Source organism: Cydia pomonella, chromosome 20 (genome assembly GCF_033807575.1).
Source record: "Cydia pomonella isolate Wapato2018A chromosome 20, ilCydPomo1, whole genome shotgun sequence".
Classification (NCBI taxonomy): Eukaryota; Metazoa; Arthropoda; class Insecta; order Lepidoptera; family Tortricidae; genus Cydia; species Cydia pomonella.
In genome coordinates this window covers 11726538-11748026 of record NC_084722.1, presented here as the reverse complement: position 1 = coordinate 11748026, position 21489 = coordinate 11726538, and the positions used below count along the sequence as shown (strand labels likewise).

At 38.4% G+C, this 21489-nt stretch overlaps 1 protein-coding gene across 1 annotated transcript; it reads right to left on the bottom strand.

Moving 5' to 3' along the window:
• Window positions 1-9: 9 nt before the first annotated feature.
• LOC133529020 (zinc finger protein 879-like) lies at window positions 10-21349 on the bottom strand. The gene is made up of 10 exons (XM_061866606.1): window positions 20971-21349; window positions 19778-19903; window positions 17921-18044; window positions 17362-17456; window positions 9363-9452; window positions 8944-9062; window positions 8018-8157; window positions 5394-5575; window positions 3545-3595; window positions 10-3264 (listed from the first exon to the last, which is right to left on the bottom strand). Exons 1-10 carry the CDS (start codon window positions 21004-21006, stop codon window positions 3199-3201), a joined length of 1029 nt encoding a protein of 342 aa, XP_061722590.1. The 5' UTR covers window positions 21007-21349; the 3' UTR covers window positions 10-3198.
• Window positions 21350-21489: the final 140 nt, after the last annotated feature.

Genomic DNA, 21489 nt, shown 5'->3' with positions numbered 1-21489 from the left:
GACACCATGTAATTGAAATATGTATATTTTGATACCATACTTGTATGTTAATAGAAAAATCTCCGAAATACTGACACTTAACAAGGCTAGCGCTATACATGGTCGACTGTACACATATCATATGCTACTCAGATACTCTTACACTCATAGGAACATTTGCACCTTAGCCTAACCTAACTATTGCCTTATTCACACAGATAAGAACATGCACAAAGAGGGAAAAAATAATTATATCATATGTTAATTATACCTGTTTGACAGCTAGATGGCACAACAGTATCAAAGATTCAATATTTATTGAACGCCAAGAACACAGACAGTCGTTACTAGTCTTGCTCATAGCGCCAAGGACAACTATAGGTGTTATGGTGGACGCTGGCAAAGTAACGCTTTCGAGTAAGGTTTACATTAGCTCCCGTGTGCCCAGGAGCTTGGCGTCGAGTGATGTTTGTGTTTATGACATAAAGCGATCAAAGGTTAACAGTATTCAATCATTGTATTAGATGTGTAACTATCTAAGAGAAAGTAGTAGTAAGTCAGTCGCGGTTGTCAAAAGTTGACACTGTCGATGCCGTATAGTTCAGTCAAACCAGACCAGAATGTATACGTAGCTGCAAAAGTACATACCCACTTTATGAATGGAATTCTTTCATGGCTATGCACTTTAGCAGCTCGCTATACATAATATATTTACTCCACTTTATGCGTCTTCATATTTATTTTTTCTATGCTAATGCATAAGACAGAATATAAAGGTCAAATCATGAACATTTAGTGCTAGGACCAAATATTTACAGTTCATAATACATAATTGTAATTAATTCAACTTGTGTATGGACTCATGTATTTTAATCTCGTATGTAAAATGTTAATTTAACTGAACAAAGGTAAGGCGACTCTATATATTATGACATTAGGTTGAGAGTGCCTTAAATCGCTTAAAAACGTTTATGATTGAGGATAAACTTTAGAAGGATCTCTTTTGTAAAATGTGCCTCAATACTTCTCTTGCCAACATAATAATATAAAGTATTACTCTTTTCAGAAACCATATATTGCCTAAGTGCGAAAGAGATGCCTAATAGAGTGCAACCGAAATATATACTTGATTCACTCTATCTATAGCCAAGTAGCTATTACCAAAGAGATACACTGATTGGGTAAGATGCGTTAAATGTAAGACAATTCCGTGCTTCGAATTTGACAGGTAAACGAGTTGGCGCTGTACAGCTCCATACATTTTACGGTATCTCTGATTGTCAAAAGTAGACGTTTGACAATTCAGTGACCGCAAAACATGGCGCTGTACTGCGCCAACTGTTTTGGACGTCAAACTAAGGGGCACGTTTATTCTTAGACTTTACCTCTCTATTACAATCAATTCTCTTTGCTATTACTGATTATCCAGTTTGTTAAGCTTACATTTCACTCTTAAAGTTAATTTAAACAATCTATTAATAGCTTTACATTAAATCACATTAATTTTTAGATAAAGACATTGTTTAATTTTAATTAAGAGTACAGTCGGCAACAAATGAAAATACGAGAAGCACAACAACATGTTGACATGACATTGTTATGTCACTTATATTGTACTGTCGAAAACTTGGAGGATTTAACAACTGGAGACGCCTTTTCTGTAGAAAACAGTCAAATGTATGACCACCACCACCACCATGACAGATAAACGTCAGTCCATACGATACATATGGCCATTGATCGAGGTTTTTGACAGAGCTATGCTCTTAAAGGTGACTCCAGTTGTTAAATCCTCTAAGATCGAAAATATATTGCTCAATAAAAACTTTAACTACAGTCTAAATATTTGATGCAGACTGTACCATATTGATCCATATTTTTATTTAAATTGCACCCTTAATGTTAATACAACAGTGCATCTAGGTTTCTACAATGACTAATCAAATCTCAAAGTTCTTGATAACACTTCACATAATGAAAATATTTATCTAAGGTGCATTCAAAAGTTACAAAATAAAAAATAGAATCCTTGACCAAGAATTCATAAAATATGTATAAAAACAAATGTTCACTTTATACGTGTGCTGCACTGGACACTTATTATACAATAATAAACTATGATTAAAAGTGCATTTCGTATTATTGCATTCATTTCGGCCTATTAACTGATCCTCGTTGACTTAGTTAAGGGTCTCTCTCTAATATATCTTCGGTTGCGTCTATAACTCTGATATGAAATGTAGGTATTTAAATAAAAGTAAACAAAATCTACCTTCAAATGGCTTAAGAATCCAGTTGAGGGTAGATGAACACATTACATGATTAAATATTGTAGGTTAAAGTCAGGTCGTTCAGTGACAGATCCAAGCGGTTTTGTATTTGGTCGGTTAAACAATAAATGTTTTAAACTACCCGAAAATGTACAAATTGTTTGTTTATTTTATTTAAATACCTAAAGATACAGAGATTTTTCATACAATTGTATGGGTCGCGGCAATTAGACCGCAGACATATTTTTTGAGAATGACCGTTAAAGCATTAGTACGTGTAGTATAAAGCTGTGGAAGTAACTCGTAACTCTCTGGAAAGTTACACAATAAATAAATGAATGACAAAATCATGTTGGTGTTTCCGTTTCTCTACAAAAATTTGAGAAACGTTATATATGTGAAACATTTTAATTACTATTTGGAAAATTTTCCATCAGCACTCTCAACGTAGTCAAGGCCATTTGTATTGCAGCAAAAATCACAACAACAACCAATTTTTTTGACAACAGAGGCAAAAAACGATTTCTATTCAAATTATGCTACTACATTGCAGTTTAAGTTGAAATACCAAACATAGGGTACAAATCTTAAAACTGTATGACTTGACTATAGTTTCTATACATATATTAAGGTAAATACAAAATATTACACGTACCTAATAAAAATGGAAGGCCATATAAAAAAAATACAAATTCATACCGTTCATATGTAAAAGAACAAACATCGAATTATAAAGCACTTCTGACTTCGACTTTTAACGCTCCTATCTTCCTATTAGATTCAAAGTTACATTAACAAGGTCCATAATTTTTATATGTAGCTCTTAACGATAATTTCACGTCCAAAATAAGTCCATTGTGTTACGAGTCGACGTCCATTGAGTTCCAGACCAACCAGTGGTCTGTCAACTCGTTAGAACAATGTCCACTGTGTTACACTTATTTTTAGTTCACTGGAATAAACTCTGCACTTTTAGTTTGGGCAGAAATTGAGATTCCTGTTTTATGATTTTTACCTGTAATTCAATAAATATTCACTGTTAATACTTAGCAGTAGGTTGTACTTGATTAAGGGCCTGTTTCACAATGTCCAAGTAAAGTCCTGAATAAGCTATTTGCCACTTATCTGACGAATAAAATCATCGTTGGCGTTTCACAATCGTCAAATAAGCTGAACTGGTAGCTAAAGTGCTAAGTTTTGCAGGAAGTAATTTATTTGTTAATTAGCTATCCAATACTTTACCCAAATTTTGTGACCAGACCCTAAAGTATTGAGTTATATTATAGGACACTTACATCGTTAAATATTGAATCTTTGAAGTCAACCATTGATTCCACTTTGATAATCTGGAATAAGATATGAAACATTGAGAAAGAGATTCGAGAGGGTTTCTGTCTGTTTCCAACTAGTTCTTAGTATGGATAAAACGAAGGACATTGATAGGAAGCCTTTAAGAGCCAAGGATTTTTACGTATATGTTCAGCGGGAATGACATTGATAACTATCAAAACAGTTTTCAGTCAAATTTGATATTAATATCTTATAGTCTTCTGACCGTTATTTTTGTAAGCATTATTATCTGATTTACATTCATGTTTGAATTAAAAATATAACATACCAAGGCAACACGCCAAGTTTTTCGATATTTTAAAATAAATCAAATTCCCATATATACTCTGAAATCCCGGTTATCTAAATAGGGCCCTAGCAAACACATCGTCTTATCGCGAGCTTAGTAGCCGTCCGGTCGCCCGGTGCTAGGGCCAATAACATTCAAATTTCTTAAAAGGGGAAAAACATGTTAATGTGTTTTTTGTGTCGTGATTTTAATTTTCTGTTAGTCAATAATATTAAGAAATTTGTTTACTCAAAATAAACGTTACATTTCACTTAATAGTTAGGTAGTTTAAAATACAAACAAGTAAAAAGTTATTACGATTTGTGAGCGCTTTACCATACACATATCATAAACCTTCTATGATGCCTTAAAAATCCGTAAATAATGGCCAACATTAAGATAAACTGTTTTATTACAACAAATTTCTTATCTGTGAAAATGTTGTAATTGCTTCATTACTACATCAAAATCGATTTGGTCATGACATTCAAATTTCGAACATCTCTGAAAAAAAAGCAAATCGATTCGACATCTATTCTAATATTAGTCGAGATGCCTTTTTGTTCGACATGAAATGTAAATTGCATACAATTTTGACAAATCTCGCATGTTAGAGTTTGAATCGAATGATACGGAAATTAACCGCCATATGACATACAGTTTATCTTTTAATTAGTTTTAAGTATAAAATGAATATGTTTTGTTGTTTTTAAAGTAACTATAGCAAAAGTTTCGTTTAAAATGAGCGATACAGATATTTCGGCGACGCCGCCACATCTCCGCCTAAAGAGCAACGATGCCCCAATGTTGGCTGTAATTTGGGTTAGTGAATATATCATAGAAAGTTTATAATATGTGTGTAGATAAAAAAGTGTATGAAACTCTACATCTCGTGTGGTCCTTTTAAGAAACTCACTTCGTTCGTTAAGCCCATACTTGTGTTTTAATGCCTTTCATTATGTAGCAGTCACATAAGCTACTATTAACTAGAAATAATAGTGTTACAAAAGTTAATTTAGTATGGTTTAGTTAAATCATAGAAGAGAAGATTTCTTTGAAATCATAAATTTTAGGTGTATGTAGGTACTTGTGTATATGGGGGTTAAATTGGTAGCTAAGTAACTATTTAAATTGCGAGCTAAAAAAATGTTTTAAATTCAGAATTAAATTAAATCTTGATAGTCATTCTGATCCCGATGTTTAATCAACAAGATAAGCTTCTAAAACTAAAAAGTTTTTTGGTAAAAAAACATTTTTGATACAAGCTTCCGTTGCTGCGTCGCAACATTTTAAGATCATAATGAATTTTAAACTAAGTTACACACAACCATAAAATAAAGAAAATATAATAATGCAATATATTTCGAACAACACACATAAAATATATAACAATTAAGCACCGTCTTAAGCACTTGAGCGAACTAATTTAGTTTGCAAGATTTGAGCCGAACATAAAGTTGCAAGTTAAATAAAAGTTTGCTAAAACAAAAAAAAATCTTTTGGGGATCCTTTAAAGACGTGGTTACCTTGGGCGGGCGTCCCCGCTTGGGCGGCTGGTGCGGTACCGGCGCGGGCGCGGGCGCGGGCTGCTGCGGGCGCGCGGCGTGCACGCGCAGCTGGTGCGCGCGCAGCAGGTGCTCCGTGTGCGCGCGCGGCGACGACAGCCGCGCCCCGCACGACGAGAACACGCACGCGAACGTGCCTTCGCCTGTGCGACGTCAACCTCGTTACATGTTGTCATGCTCAAAGTTTTGGCAAAATTTTCATATTTGGTACGAGCTTTTATCGCTGACTGTACTTTTCTTTCCACAGGCAACTAATACTCATCGAGCCAATTCTAAAAACCCCAAACACGATTAGGTTGCGTTGTTTTATCACAGAGTTCCTATGTCTACCTCTTGTCTCCGTCATCAGATCAGCTCGATGGTACCATAATATTGTATTGTCACCTGACTTACATATGTATGCAAATTTTCAGGTCAATCGGAAACCGGGAAGTGGATCAAGTTTAACTTGCAAGATTTGACTACAGACCGACAGACAACGGGACAGATGAAACTAAATAAAAGCTTGTAAAAAATTAACCTTAACACAATCTACTAAAGTTTACTATCGTGAGTTAAAGAGTAGACATGACTCAAATGTTAAGACGACATTTCACATTAGCTCCCTATACATTAGGGACAACAAAATCAAAAATAGAGCACTTTCCTGCTAGTCAACTCAATTTCTTTTTTCGATCCGTCAATGGGATTTTACTACTATGGAATTTACATGAAAACTGAACAAGTGACGTCACGGTCAAGTCAGCTACTTTTCTTAGTTCTATCCGATTTATCAAATATAAATTATGTCAAAAAATAAGTACTGTATACATTTCTTACAAATTTTCTGGTGCTTTATTTCATGCACAGTGTGAAATAATGTATATTAAATACAAGCGACATCCCTATTAAGACAACAATTCAACCAGGCAGTAGAGGTAAACTCAGATGATTTTATAGAATCTGTTAAAGAAAGCTATTATTCTTTTGACTTTTATTATGCAATGCGGTTGCAGCAGTTAGCTATTACCAAAAAAACGGCTTTCTTCAAGAACCAGAAACACGCCTGTTTTAACAGCAATGTTCCAATTTTATCTTGAACACTTGGCAGACGCTCTCAAATGTGACCACCGGTACCCCTAAATATACCCCTCTGATACCAACATTAAACTAATTCCAGTCGGTAGGTATGAACTCTCATTTCAGGAATATATAAGTCTGTCAAGGCTTTTTCTGCCGAAGCACCATGATTGACGAGATTATGTAAGCAAGCTCCGTGGAATGGAACCCGTATTTTGGAATTGTACAGATTACAGACATTTTAATGATTGTAGGCTTATTTATTAGTTTAAAAAGCACTATTTTTGTAAGTCCTTGAAAATAAACTCCTATACTATAAACACTGAAGCATTGACTGACATTATCATTAAAGTTCAATGTCCGGCGCGCTCAAGGTCACGGGCCTAGGCCGGCATCGTTGTAGCAGCCGCAGAGGGGGGCATACATTGTATGTAAAATTTGAGCTCCAGGGGAGTGCTGCCGCCCCCCGCCCTACCTGCCTGTATCAGCTTACGCCTGTTGCCAGCTTGGGCATATGTAGCACGCGTGTTAGAGAAAAATACTAACTCTCGTCCTGCTGGTCGGGCACGTGCTGCGCCACGTGCGCGACGAGCTGGCGCTCGGTGCTGAAGCGGCGCTCGCACAGCTTGCACGCGTGCCGCGCCGTAGTGTGCCTCGCGTCTGGGAACAATACTAACTCTCGTCCTCCTGCTGGTCGGGCACGTGCTGCGCCACGTGCGCGACGAGCCGGCGCTCGGTGCTGAAGCGGCGCTCGCACAGCTTGCACGCGTGCCGCGCCGTAGTGTGCCTCGCGTCTGGGAACAATACTAACTCTCGTCCTCCTGCTGGTCCTGCTGGTCGGGCACGTGCTGCGCCACGTGCGCGACGAGCTGGCGCTCGGTGCTGAAGCGGCGCTCGCACAGCTTGCACGCGTGCCGCGCCGTAGTGTGCCTCGCGTCTGGGAACAATACTAACTCTCGTCCTCCTGCTGGTCCTGCTGGTCGGGCACGTGCTGCGCCACGTGCGCGACGAGCTGGCGCTCGGTGCTGAAGCGGCGCTCGCACAGCTTGCACGCGTGCCGCGCCGTAGTGTGCCTCGCGTCTGGGAACAATACTAACTCTCGTCCTCCTGCTGGTCCTGCTGGTCGGGCACGTGCTGCGCCACGTGCGCGACGAGCTGGCGCTCGGTGCTGAAGCGGCGCTCGCACAGCTTGCACGCGTGCCGCGCCGTAGTGTGCCTCGCGTCTGGGAACAATACTAACTCTCGTCCTCCTGCTGGTCCTGCTGGTCGGGCACGTGCTGCGCCACGTGCGCGACGAGCTGGCGCTCGGTGCTGAAGCGGCGCTCGCACAGCTTGCACGCGTGCCGCGCCGTAGTGTGCCTCGCGTCTGGGAACAATACTAACTCTCGTCCTCCTGCTGGTCCTGCTGGTCGGGCACGTGCTGCGCCACGTGCGCGACGAGCTGGCGCTCGGTGCTGAAGCGGCGCTCGCACAGCTTGCACGCGTGCCGCGCCGTAGTGTGCCTCGCGTCTGGGAACAATACTAACTCTCGTCCTCCTGCTGGTCCTGCTGGTCGGGCACGTGCTGCGCCACGTGCGCGACGAGCTGGCGCTCGGTGCTGAAGCGGCGCTCGCACAGCTTGCACGCGTGCCGCGCCGGGCTGCGCGCGCCGTAGTGCGCCTCGCGTCTGGGAATACCATTCATATTATAAAACCCATCGAAATGTCACTAAGATCGCGGACTGGACGCGAGCGGCAAATCCAAGGCCGTTCTTACAACAGGTCAAGCACTGGTAGAGACCGCCGGGGAAGGACTGGAAGGAATCGAATTTAGGGCCGGTTGCACCGACCAAAGTTGACGGATTGACTAACGTCGCTCAGCAGTGAACTATGTGACTTCCGATTTGCTTCCCATACAATACAATTTAGCGAAAACAGTGGCAGGCGTTTCGGTGCAACCGCCCCTTAGTCTGTAAGTATTTCACGGCCTCACTTTAAATTTTTAAATAGTCAAACTAAAACTCTGACGGGAACTCGTGTAAGTAAGAATTATAGTCTTAAAGAAAATTACGTATGTAGTGCAGTGGGTTCAACCAGCAGTTTTAGAAAAATCGTAGCGATTTTTTAGATCATAATGTATAGATACGGTTACCAAAATAAATAATAATCTTAAAACCGTTGTCTATTAAATTCATGCATTCGAAACCTGATTAAACAACTTTCACTCGATAAAAAATCACGAACATAAGTTAAATCCACCATTAAACATTTTAAACTATTTTTTATATAAACTATTATCATGAAAATTGTTATTTTTGATTAGATATCGACTACTTATTAAATTAAAAATAACAATGATATCCGCGATCCCAGACACGCACGGCCGTCCACTCAGTGCTCAGCAAACTGCGTTCGGAGAAGGACCTGAGTCCTAAACACTCACTCAGTGACTTAAGCTTATGTAGGATGTGTACCTGTGCGTGTACATATGGTTGCGCTGCTGGAACTGCTGGCCGCAAATGGTGCAGTCATAAGTGCTCTCTACGGCGCGACCACCCAGGTGCCGCTTACGGTGCTGGTTCAGGTTCGTAACCTGCAAACAAATTGTGCAATTTCCATCTCACATATACCAGGATAAAAACTTTTGATTATATTATAATAAAAACTTCAATTTTGGACCGAATAAGTGGTTAAATTTGCTTCTTTGGCCCCTGTGAACTTCGTAGGCAAAGTCCCTTCACATGGCTTTGAGTGTTCCCTTATTGTCACTACCACAAATCTGACGCATTGAACGACACCTCATATCGTCACATGTCATAAACCAAAGTGCCAAATAAATGGACATACATACATGCCCCCCTTCAGACGCAGTCGGGTAAATAGTAGATGTTACCTGTGCATACGCCTTGTTGCAGCCCGGCTCCGGACACACGAAGGGCCGCTCGCCGGTGTGCAGGCGCACGTGGTTGTTCAGGTTGGTCACCTACGAACCAGATCATGTGTATAAATAATAATCTGGGGGCACGGGTTCGCTATCGTCACATGGACGTAAGGTGAAAAATGTATTCAATGTTCATTACTTTTTTGTTGTAAGTACGAGGGCTGCCTTTTAAATTCTGTCGTTTCAAACCTCCCGCGATTTTATAAAAAAAAACTAGTATCATCGTAAAATATTTGAATTTAGAACTCGAAAACAAAAGAATGATCGAGATCGGCCGAATCGTTTCAGTACAGCGTCGGTTCAAAGTTGACAAGTCAGTTGTCAAAATGGAAATTTCGAAGGAAAATTTACGGGCTATAATTTTTTACAACTTCAAAAGAGGTTTAACGCGTCTTCAGTGTTTTGAAGAGTTGACTACTGTTCTTAATAATGAAGCACCATGCATCCGCACTGTGGAACGTTGGTATTTAGAATTTCAACGTGGTTGCTCTTGCTCTAGTTTTAGTGATAGGCATCGTGTAGGTCGACCAAAAACAGCGTAGACTCAGGAGAACATTGATGCTGTACGGCAACTGATCGTCGAAGATCGCCATGCGACATACCGTGAGATAGAAGCTTCATTGGGCATTTCAGGGACCAGTGTTCAAAATATTTTGCATGACCACTTAGGCGTAAAAAAAATTATCTCACGCCGGATACCACATTTACTCAGTGAAGACCAAAAAACGGCTCGTGTTAGATGGTGTCGCAAAACTCTTCAAAATTCAACCGAGGAAACTCTAAACACGTTTACGACATTATCAGTGGTGACGATAGTCTTGGATATATATCCAACGATCCGGATTCTAAACAGCAGTCGAATGTTTGGGTGTTCCAAGGTGAGCCAAAACCGACCAAAGTAATACACTCTCGGAGCACTTCGAAAAAAATGGTCGCCACGGTTGTAGCGAAAAGTGGCCACGTTGCCACCACAGTGCTAGAGGATCGTAAAACGGTCAATGCTGACTGGTATACCAATGTTTGTTTGCCAGAAATTATCAGCGAGTTCCGAAAAAACAACCCCAGACGTCTGCACTACGATAATGCAAGCTCCATACCGTTAGGCAGACAATTGAGATTTTAAAAAAGCAAAACGTCGAAAATCTAGAACACCCGCCGTACAGTCCAGACTTAAGCCCCAATGACTTTTCCAAAAATCAAGCAATGACTTCGTGGTCAACTGTACCGAACGCCTGAAGAAGCGGTTGAGGCATACAAAACGGCCATTTTGGAGACCCCGACTTCGGACATTAATAAGTGGTTCGAAAACTGGTTCGATCGAATGAAAAAGTGTATTACGTATCACGGCGATTACTTGCAAAACAATAAATACCAATTAACACCTATATTGTCTTTAGTTTTACCAAACGACAGAACTTAAAAGGCAGCCCTCATACAATAGTTCGTGAAGTAACGAAACGGCCAAGCCACATATTTTGACTAAGGTGTAGAGTTTGTGAAGTTAAGGTTTGTAGAGTTAGAAGCTTGGCTCTACATGAGATCTACATGTGAGATAACTTTGTCACAGTGCGAGCCTTATGGTTTCGTCTTGGCAACATTTCACATGAAAATGTTTTTGGTGTAGCACGGCGGCAAGTCTTGAAGTCGGACTCGAAATGAACAGGGCCAAAACCCAGTTAATGACCAATGGCGCGAAACGTGGAGTCAAGGTTGATGGGCAGGATATCCAATATGTCGACGAATACATATATTTGGGCCAGATAGCATCCTTCGACGACAGGCAGTCTAAAGAAATCGATCGACGCATCGGAAACGCCTGGAAGAGCTTCTGGTACATGACGGCGCTAATGAAGAGCAACCTTCCACTAACACTAAAGCGCAAACTCGTCGACACGTGTATCCTACCTATCCTAACCTATCAAACAATTTTTTTAAGTATCTGGTAACTTAAGCTATCGTAATTTTTTTTTTCATAATAAATGATTAGCTGTTACTTTCAGACTTTTAATGTACTTTCGCACTACTATCTCCTAAATTTAAATTATAGATCCTCTGTCGGCTCTTATCGATACCGACGGCGATGCCTCTGCCGCCGTCTAATCGATGTTTTTAAAACGATTTAAATTCACGTGGCTTAGGTTTCCCGTCACTAAATGTCACTCGTGGCGTCAAAGTGTCTTCGGAAAATGTTACACGCTCGGTCCCCTTACATATCGATCAACTCTTTTTTAAGGTTCCGTAGTCAACTAGGAACCCTTATAGTTTCGCCATGTCCGTCTGTCTGTCTGTCTGTCCGAGGCTTTGCTCCGTGGTCGTTAGTGCTAGAAAGCTGAAATTTGGCATGGATATATAAATCAATAAGAGCAATTCCTAGTTGCGATTTTTCCATACAAACGCTCTCGACTGATTCCTCCCTGGATTTTTAACCTAGAGCAGTGATTTTTTCAAATAAGATCAATATCACCAATATCTGTGCCGCTATGTTTTGCTTTTTTGGATTATTATATTTTGAAGAAAGATACAGCGCCTCGAAAATCGCAAAAACGGCTCAATTGAATTGGCTGTAAAAAAAGGCTCAGTATACAAATATGACAAAAAATATCCAAAAAATCAAAACATAGCGGCATAGACTATTTCTTCCTCTTGCAGTTTCCAAAATTTCATAAAGATTGATTGCGTTTTGGAGGAGGAAACAGTCGAGAGCGAAACCTCGATTTTTGAGTTTTTTGCGTGTGAATTTCAGTCCGAGCTGCAGTTGTCCTTATCGCACGAATTGGAGGCGGAGACAGTTTCTAAATATACGTACACAGAAGGAATAGTGATGGGCATAACATCCTTATTAGGGATTGCAGAACCGGTACTGTTTTAAAGAACCAGGATTTCCCGGTACTTTCGGAACTGGTCTAATTATTTCATTATTTTAAATAAAACGACAGCATTTTGCGATTTGACCACCTTTCGTATTATAATTTAATAATCACATTTTCTTTTACTACGTATAATCACAATAAACAAGGCATTTTTTTTAGAAATATAGTATTTTACATTGCTCACACTTGTGCGTCACAAGTAAAAGATAACTACATTGATGTTTGCCACTAGATAGCAAATTAAATGAAATTACATTGACGAGGGGATTTATATACATATAAGTATCGCAGTCGTATTGTATAATCCGCCGTATTACATTACGGCTAGCCGATATCAAAATAAGGGCCATTTTGAAATGCGGCGGTTCAACGATTAAGGTATGTTGGGTAAATACCGGATGCGGGTGAAGAACGTAGGACATTCATTTCCCCCTAATTTGGCTTTATTTTTTAATGTTGGCAACATTGTGTAAGACGCCATTTCATTGCGCCTCGACTGCCAGTGTTCCCACGTCGCTCAGGGAGTCGGGCTTGTGCTATGCGCAATCACAGAGAGCAAGGTAAATTTCGCGAATTCTTTCTTCTATCCGATCTTCGACCTGTAATTTATTTTGCGTATTGTGATGAAACTGTGTTTGTTTTTGTAATTGTGTTAACAGACCTAGCACTGCTGTAGACCGCTATCCGATCTTGACCCTTCCAGGTAAAGATCGGAAAGAAACAATCCGATCTTTACCTATTTCAAAAACAGAAGTGATTGTCAAACTTTAAATTTTCTTCAATTTACCTACTGACCTACTTAATTATCACATTTATTGTTTTCTTGATCACACTTTCGTACCACTATTTTTAACCAGTACCACTACCAGCGCGACGGTAAATCAAAAGGAAGAGATTTTGGCAGTCAATTTTGTATGTATATTGTATGTGTATGTACACCTTACTGACAATGTAATTTTTTTTAATTTCCGCAACCCGAAGGTTGCCTGGAAGAGATCGCTTTTTAGCGATAAGACCGCATGTTGTTTACCTGTGCTTATGTTTCTGTTTTCTTTTATTGAGGTGTGCTATAAAGAGTATTTATATTGTATAGGGATGATGATACATGTTAAATTGTATAACAAAATCGAGTAAAATAGATAGCAAATGAGCAATTTTTCGCAATAAAGTACCTACACATACGGATGCATATGTAGATGTGCACGCCTACATACATAGCTAGTTTAGGATACAAAATAGAGATAGGGCTTCGAAATTAGTTTCCTTAAAATGCTTCAAGAGGGCTCTCTTTTCCTATATATTTACTTTACTCTTTACATACGATCCTTACATTTTATAAAAAAAATGATTGTATATCAACTATATATATACATAATTGCAGAATTATACCAACAAAATCGCAATTTTACTTATTTTCCATACTTCAAGATGGGCTCTCAGTGAGCTCAACGAGGGGTGGGAGGGCGTTAGGGTCGGCAACGCGCATGTAACTCCTCTGGAGTTGCAGGCGTACATAGGCTACGGATACTGCTTACCATCAGGCGGGCCGTATGCTTGTTTGCAACCGACGTAGTATAAAAAAAAATCTTTTTAAAGAACTACTTAGTATTTTTGATTTCTAAGTTTGATTCTTATTTTTTTGGCGACCTTCATTAAAAATGACTGTGCACGATTATTTTTTATTTTGATTTTTGTCCCTCCTACTTACGTACTTAATATCTTCCAGTACATTCCTTTCAATAAACAATACATTTACACTTTCACTAAACCTGTACAGTTCACGAGATCTTAAATTGTCAAAACTTCGAAACCTATCTATTATTTTAGTGGTTTTTCTTACTTTATTACTTCGGGTAAACCATTCAATAAGCGGTTTCTCAGCACATTGTTTACTTATCAAATTGCCTTATGACATAGGTATCAAAGTTTGAGAGCCACAATTTTACCAATTTTTGTATCAGGGTTAAGATCGGACACAAAAATACGAAAAAAAAAACTTTCGTTGACAACTTTTAAGTTTGTAATTATTGGCGGCTGTAATGTAATTTATATACATTGGAGAAGGGTAGACACCGGACCTATTTCTTTGTGATACCTTATTCTCTTTCCATTAGAAGCAACTTTTTTTCACCATCCGATGTTCTCCCTTGATGGCAAAATACTCGTTACTCTAAAAAAAAGTATGTCTTATCTTTACACAGGTACAAAACTGAAACCGTTCTATATTGAAGATAACCAAAATTCAGGCCGAATCTACGGTTATTATTTAACGATTCACTCCGTACTTCAAGAATCTGTCACGTGCTGAGATCCCGAAAAAACATTTTCTCACGAGTTCTCTCAATTGGTCCCAAAACCCGAGGCCACAGCCTAAGAATTGTTCGCACTCCCACTACTACTAAAGCTGCATATCATTCTTTGTCCAACCGTGTCGTGGGGGCTTGGAACCGTTTACCGGATAGTGTTGTAACTGCTCCCTCGGTCAATGTTTTTAAAAACAGATTGGACAAGTGGCTTTTAAACAATAAGTTAGACTGATGTTACTTAGTGATGTGATACGACTTTACAAACTTTGAACTGTATAATACAGGACACTGTGTGACATAGGCTCATCAGCTAAATAGCTGCTCGCCTATAATTATATAATAATAATAATAAAATTGTCCGGCATTACCCCAACATACTTTACCCAGATTGTCATTACGATACGTTCCTCAATAAGGCGGCCCAAGTTTTGCCCCATCGTACTACAAGTTAAATAGATTGTAGTTTAACCATATATTTATACCTACTTACAAAAACGGATAGGTACAGTCAAGTGTAAAAATATGGGTGTACACATCTTACTCAAAAATATGCCCCATAGCATCTTATTCCAGTGTAATAAGAGCGTAGTACCATATTTATGAGACGATTCTTTCGATACATATTCTTGCACTTGACTGTACGACGACGACCGAAGCAGTGACATCATTCTTTTTTGCAGTTTTTACCTATATGGTACTTAATAGATACAGTATAATATAAAAATGAAAAACAATATTATGTGATAACAACAAAAACAACTTGCGTCGGGCAGCGCAGGAATTCCGTCCGGCGCGCGGGCGATGTCGACGGAACAAACGGCGCGCAATGAGCGAGCACTCGAGTCTCGCGTCTGTGTGCGCGCACTCACACTTAGATAGCTCCCGCTCCCGCCCACCGCAGCGCGACAGAAACATAGCTTCAAAAATTCGAGATTTGAAAAGTTGCTCAGCTAGGAATTGCTCATAAAGCCGACAAAGTCGTACAATAAAATCTAAAAATTAAATTTTTTTAGGGTACCTCCCCTACACGTAAAGTGGGGGTGAACATTCTTTTTTGCTTCAACCCTACAGTGTGGGTGATCGTTGGAAAGGTCTTTCAAAACTAATAGGGGCCTTCAACAAACATTTCTTGATAAAGTGAATATATTCGGAGATAATTGCTCCGAAAGAAAAAAAAATGTGTCCCCCCCCCCTCTAACTTTTGAACCATAGGTCCAAAAAATATGAAAAAAATCGTGGAAGTAGAACTTAAGAAAGACATTAAATGAAAACTATAGCGGATATGATAAGTTTAGCTGTTTTTGAGTTATCGCAAAAAGTTTCCCCTTCATAGTAAAAAGACGTACACCCACAGTTCATCCCTTGGTTAACAATCTACCATACTTTAAGCTCCAGTTTAGCTTATTGTGACGGAAGAGTAACTACGGAACCCTACTCTGAGCATGGCCCGACATGCTCTTGGCCGGTTTATTTCTATCTATATATAGTTCTGTGAATGTCACCGTCAGTTTTAGTTTATATTTCGCATGGGGGCCCTTATGATGACAAATATCTTAGTGTTGTTAAAAATCTCAGCAACAACATAGTAACTGGACCATGACTATTACTTTCGACTATCAAAACCCATTACTCAATCCATTTTGGTTGCAAATAAATTTTGCGAAAGCTATCTAGCCTTGGGAATTACATTGAATATTGGTTAAAACATAAAAATATTTAAAGGAGTTCTTACTATTATTTTACTTGGCCTCAAGTTTTCTTCGTGCCTTTAGCTTAGATCTAAGAAACAGTTTAGACTCTAAACTTTAGAGTTTAAGTAGACCAGTATTTCAATAAACAATATGCAGGTTAAACAATACTACTTTTGGAGACAAAAGGTTAACCTCTTTTTATTTCGCAACATCTGCACATGTTGTTTCCGAATTCTCTTATTTATCTAAACAGGCCGCATGGTTTTTTTTTCAGTTTTTGATCTATGCAAAACCCCGAATTTATAATGTAGAAAATTGGCTATTGTATTTAAAAGGGCACCCATATCCCGTCTACGCCAAAGCCATGTCCGTCAAAATGCTTGAACATAGAAATAAAGCCATGTCCGTCAAAATGCTTGAACATAGAAATGACGAACTACATGCACACGCGTATATAAGGTTAAATTTTATAACAAAAGTAGCATTTTGACGACTTTTATATGTAGTTTTAGAAGATGACCTGAGATTATTATTTATTATACCAATAATATGTTCGATGTAATGTTTTCCTTCTTTCACAAGCTTTGATAAAAGTATTGTAAACTTACGATTAGTTTGTCGTAGCTTGAATGATGTGTTTATCAATACACATACACTTAGTTGTACCTAGGACAGCTAGCTTACTGTTGGCTGTAGTAGGTACGTGTATCGACTAATGTGCTGTGAAAAACAAATCCAGAATTGCTAAATTTACACCAATAAAGATTGGTGTAATTTTAGCTTAGCTAATTTTTGAATAGTAATCTAAATTTTTTTCTTAAGATGGAATTTAAAAAAATATATTGCTGAACTACTTCTTCCTAATCCCAAATGCTATTTTCTGGATTATCAAGTTATTTGTATATGTGGCTCAATTTTCCGGCAAAAAATGTCGATAGGATAGAACTAACGTCCGTCGACATGTGGATAGAATATATACCTAAGGATTCTCATCAATGAAAAGAACCCAATGAAAAAAGGTGAATGGACTAAAAAGGGTCCTACGTATTTTTTTTTCAAAAATAAAACAACAACAACAAGTTACCTGCGTAAAGGCTTTCCCACACTCGTTGCATTTGTAAGGGCGCTCGTTGGTGTGTATGCGGAGGTGCGCGCGCAGGTTGTTCGACTGGGAGAATGCTGGGGACGTAAAAAGAAACAAATGTAACTTTTTACCACCCTGAGGTTTTTTTTCCACCCTATGTTTGCAAAGCACTGGTTCAACTCTCTCTTCTTAATTTCTTAGTGAAATATAGAGCGAAGTGAATTTTCTCCGCTATGTCAACTAGATAGGTGTTTTTTTTTTCTTCCTACCTCTAGGGGTTTATATCTGTAGGAACAGAGCGAAACACGGTATTTTTTTTGTCATCAGTTCAAGGTTCCGTATATAATTATAACAGCCCTAAAAAAGGTCAACAGGACTTTGTTAAAAAATGCTGTGTCCACCGCCTTTATGGACTAAAAAAAATTGTACACGCATGCTCACGCTCGAACCAACTTAAAAATAATGCCTATCGGCTCGTCTCGGACCCCGCTATGACGTTTGGTCGAGCCACCTCTCTCACCGTTTATGAGTTGCCATACAAAAATACAACACTACATACCTTTATTGCAGTAGGTGCAGACGAACCTCCTCTCGGCGCGGTGGTTCCGCAGGTGGTTCTGCAGCTGCGTGTTCTTCTGAAACGTCTTGTGGCAAATGCCACACAACAGTGAGCCATTGCCCTCCTGCAACGAGTGATTCCCATTTCGCCCGGACAACCAAAACTCGCTGACCCACCATTGAAAATCTCGTTTCTTACACGGTTATCAATGATGCGGATTCATACGCCGCGCCGGTGTAATATATCAATATCTCGCTTGCAAGCAGGAGCGGCGTGCAGGTCCGCATCCAATGGGAAGACCGCCTCAGTAAGTATTTACTCTTTAATCTTTAATCGCCAGGACCCGGTACTCTAGGTACTTCTGAGGGCCTACCGCGAACCACGTTCGACGTGTTGCCTCCCTGTCCCACTTACGTACGTATTTACAAGTACGGCAGAGAGCAACACGTCGAACGTGGTTCGTGGTAAGCCCTCTGTATACGGGTCATAGTGCTGATTTTCGTGCACGTGAGTACGCGTCTTAGGCGGTGAAAGGGTTAAGGAGGATCCAGATCTGGTGAACGCACCTGCTTGCGAAAGACACGCTAAGTATTCATGAGCGCTGCGTATACGATGTGCAGTTAACTTGCAGTTGGAACAATTAACAAACAGCGTACTACGCGAAACCTGAACGCACCTTTACGTCGGTATAGATACGAGTTTTTTTTAATTATATTTATTATACAATAACTAGACGCCAGTGACGTGGTACTATTATTAAAATCTTAAATGATAAGCCTCAACAATCTTTAGTTTTTCGTAGATATTCATCTCTATCATAGAACCTAAATGAATTAAGATTATTGAGTTCCATAAGTTAGTTAGACATTAATTAGCTCGTTTTAGCGAGTTTAGGTTGTCTTACGATTTGTTCTATACTACTGGACAACACATATTGGCTATGAGAAAATAATTCCCATTCTTTTCCATTATTTTACTTGTTTCGTGATGTCTGTTCTTTAGAACAAATGGGAATGACTCCCTGCAACCAGTAACAGGTTTACAAGAATTATTATAATTTATAAGTTAATATAGGGTGAATCAATTTTTTTTGTCTTTTCATGAATTGCTCTTAATCATTATTAGTTAAACATTTGTAAGTTTTTTAAATATATATGCCATATCCCGCAGAAATAAAAATACGTTAAACTTTTTCCCCTTTGCCCTTTGTCCCCTGGGTCACTAGTCTTAAACAAATTATAAAAAATCTAATCACGATAAAAGATACAACATTACGTAGCTTGTTTATCTGTTTTTATATAATAAGCCAAATTAATAACATAAATTCCGAATAATGTTTTTTTATCACTTTTAGTCAAAGTAGGTGAAATTTTGCTGACAAAAAAAAAGTTGATTCAACCTTATATGTAGATGTATTAAGAATAACATACCCACAAACTAACAAATCTTGAAAAAGTAAGCAAATTTTATTTCGTTTCTTGCTGACTTTGACATGGTTATAATTATAAACATAACAAAGTCATAAATGTGCTTGAACAGTATATTGTTCTGAATCTCTTGACGACTTTGTTTAATATGTATTTGTAATTAAGTTTCGTTTACGATTTTTTGCTATCAGGTTGATAATGAGAAAAATGCTGAGTACCAATTCTTAGAAATGATAAATTTTAAGTATTTGGACCATGTTTAGAGTTTTTTTACTTCACACCTTGTAACAATTTTAGGGGTAATATAGTACTATTTCAAAATCATTTTAAGCCATCATTCTAATGTTGGCTTAAAATGATTCTGAAGTAGTATGACCCAGTCTGAACATCTTTCCCATCTACTTATTTAAAGTTGCGTAGAAGTTGTTACCTCAGAGACGTCCAGTGGGTCTGACACCTCCTCCGCTGCGACATCATCTTCTATGGTCACCTCGGGCACCAGCGGCTGGCACTTGAAGCAGGCGTACACACCATCCTTGCCAGTTTCAAACAGTTGCTGCAATAAATAATGAAGCCGGTTATTGGTAGTTAAAGCTTTATTACTTAAACTCATTGTTTGTGTTGCTGTGTACATTTAATTATTTTTTAAACATATTATTAAAAATTGATTTTGCAACAAAGAAAAAATAAAAGCTTTTATCACACTGTCTATTTTTTTTAAGTCATAAACGCAGCATATACTCAATATGGTTACAACATTTTAATACAGACTTCCTATTCAATCTTCCCTTCCACCAGTCTCGTAGCATTATTCATAGGTATGCCTGTTAAATGTAACAAGACCTTTATAATTATTTGTCCTTATCCATCATTTTGGTATTTGTGTTTGTTAGAAAGAGACAGAATTTAACAAAGGTTTGCTAAGTTTTATGAATATGATGGTTAATCATGAGATCAGCTGGCCTTTATGATAACAAAAACATGGATTTTCACCTAAGTTATGTATGTAGGCATGATACATTTTGGGTCAAATTTAACTTCCAGCTTTTGGTTGCAGACAGGTGAAACTAAATAAAAGCTTGCAAAACTAAATATTTCATCTTGAATGTAAAATTACAACATTTATAATATAAAAGGTAATAAAAAACATAGATAAAAGTTTCTAGTCTTAAAAATGTCCAAAATCTAAATCAATAATAAACAACATAGGAAAAATACTGGGCCTGTTTTTGTTACAAGAAAAAACCAATTTTGGTTAATATCAACTGCAGCAAGTCGCTGCCTATTCGTGTTCAGAAAAAACAAGCCAGTTGTTTTTTTATACGGAGCTGAGCCAGACGTAAAAAAACCACACGGCCAGGTCAGGAAAAGAAATAAAAAAAAATACGCGGCAGGCTCGAGCAGTCGAGCTGTTTTTTTTGCTTTCATGGTCACAAAGAATTGCATTATAAGCGATTTCAACTCTGCAAAACTGTTAAAACTCACTTATAAGCGATAACGGTGAAGTTAAACCAGCAGAAAGCTCTCATAAAGGCGTTATTTTTATAACAATCTAAAGAAAACAAAAAAAGAAATAATGGAATAACACAAAAGATCGCATAGAATTCGTAAAGAAACACTTACAACAGCGGGCTTATCGCATATTCCACACTTGTCCATCGTGAAGATGCAATGTTACACAGAAATCAAGTAAATAACACATAAAAATCCGAAAATATTGATATTTTACGACAGCTCCTCAAAAAGTAGGCTATGGAAGCGCGAGCCGAGCGGGGAATGAAGGGGGCGGGGCGCTGCGCTGCTCGGCGACGCAGGAGTTGCCAGCTTATAAAGCACTTAAGTTTTGAATAATATTTTTTATTGAAAATCAATAAATTTTATAAAAATATAGTGTCCTTTCATATTATTTTTAGAAAAACATTGCACTTATTAATATAAAGCTATAAAACGGATATTTCTGAAATATTACATTACAAAAGTCTTAAACGGTTCTAATTGTATTCGAGAACGCATCTATATGGCAACGATACCGAAATAACTTTTTAGGGATCCTTAATATTCTATGAACTAAATTATTAATCTAAAGTTCTAAACAGTGTAGAAATTCCATAATATACGTTTATTTCTTTTCGAATTATTTAT

Bases quoted from the DNA above. Each gene is read 5' to 3' on its own strand.
- LOC133529020 (XM_061866606.1), bottom strand. From the start codon at position 21,006: ATGGACAAGTGTGGAATATGCGATAAGCCCGCTGTT. The intron at 9,453-17,361 runs GTAACTTGTTGT...TCTGGTTCGTAG, and splicing joins GTGGGAAAGCCTTTACGCAG to GTGACCAACCTGAACAACCA. The intron at 5,576-8,017 runs GTTAGTATTGTT...GACGTCGCACAG, and splicing joins GGACCAGCAGGAGGACGAGA to GCGAAGGCACGTTCGCGTGC.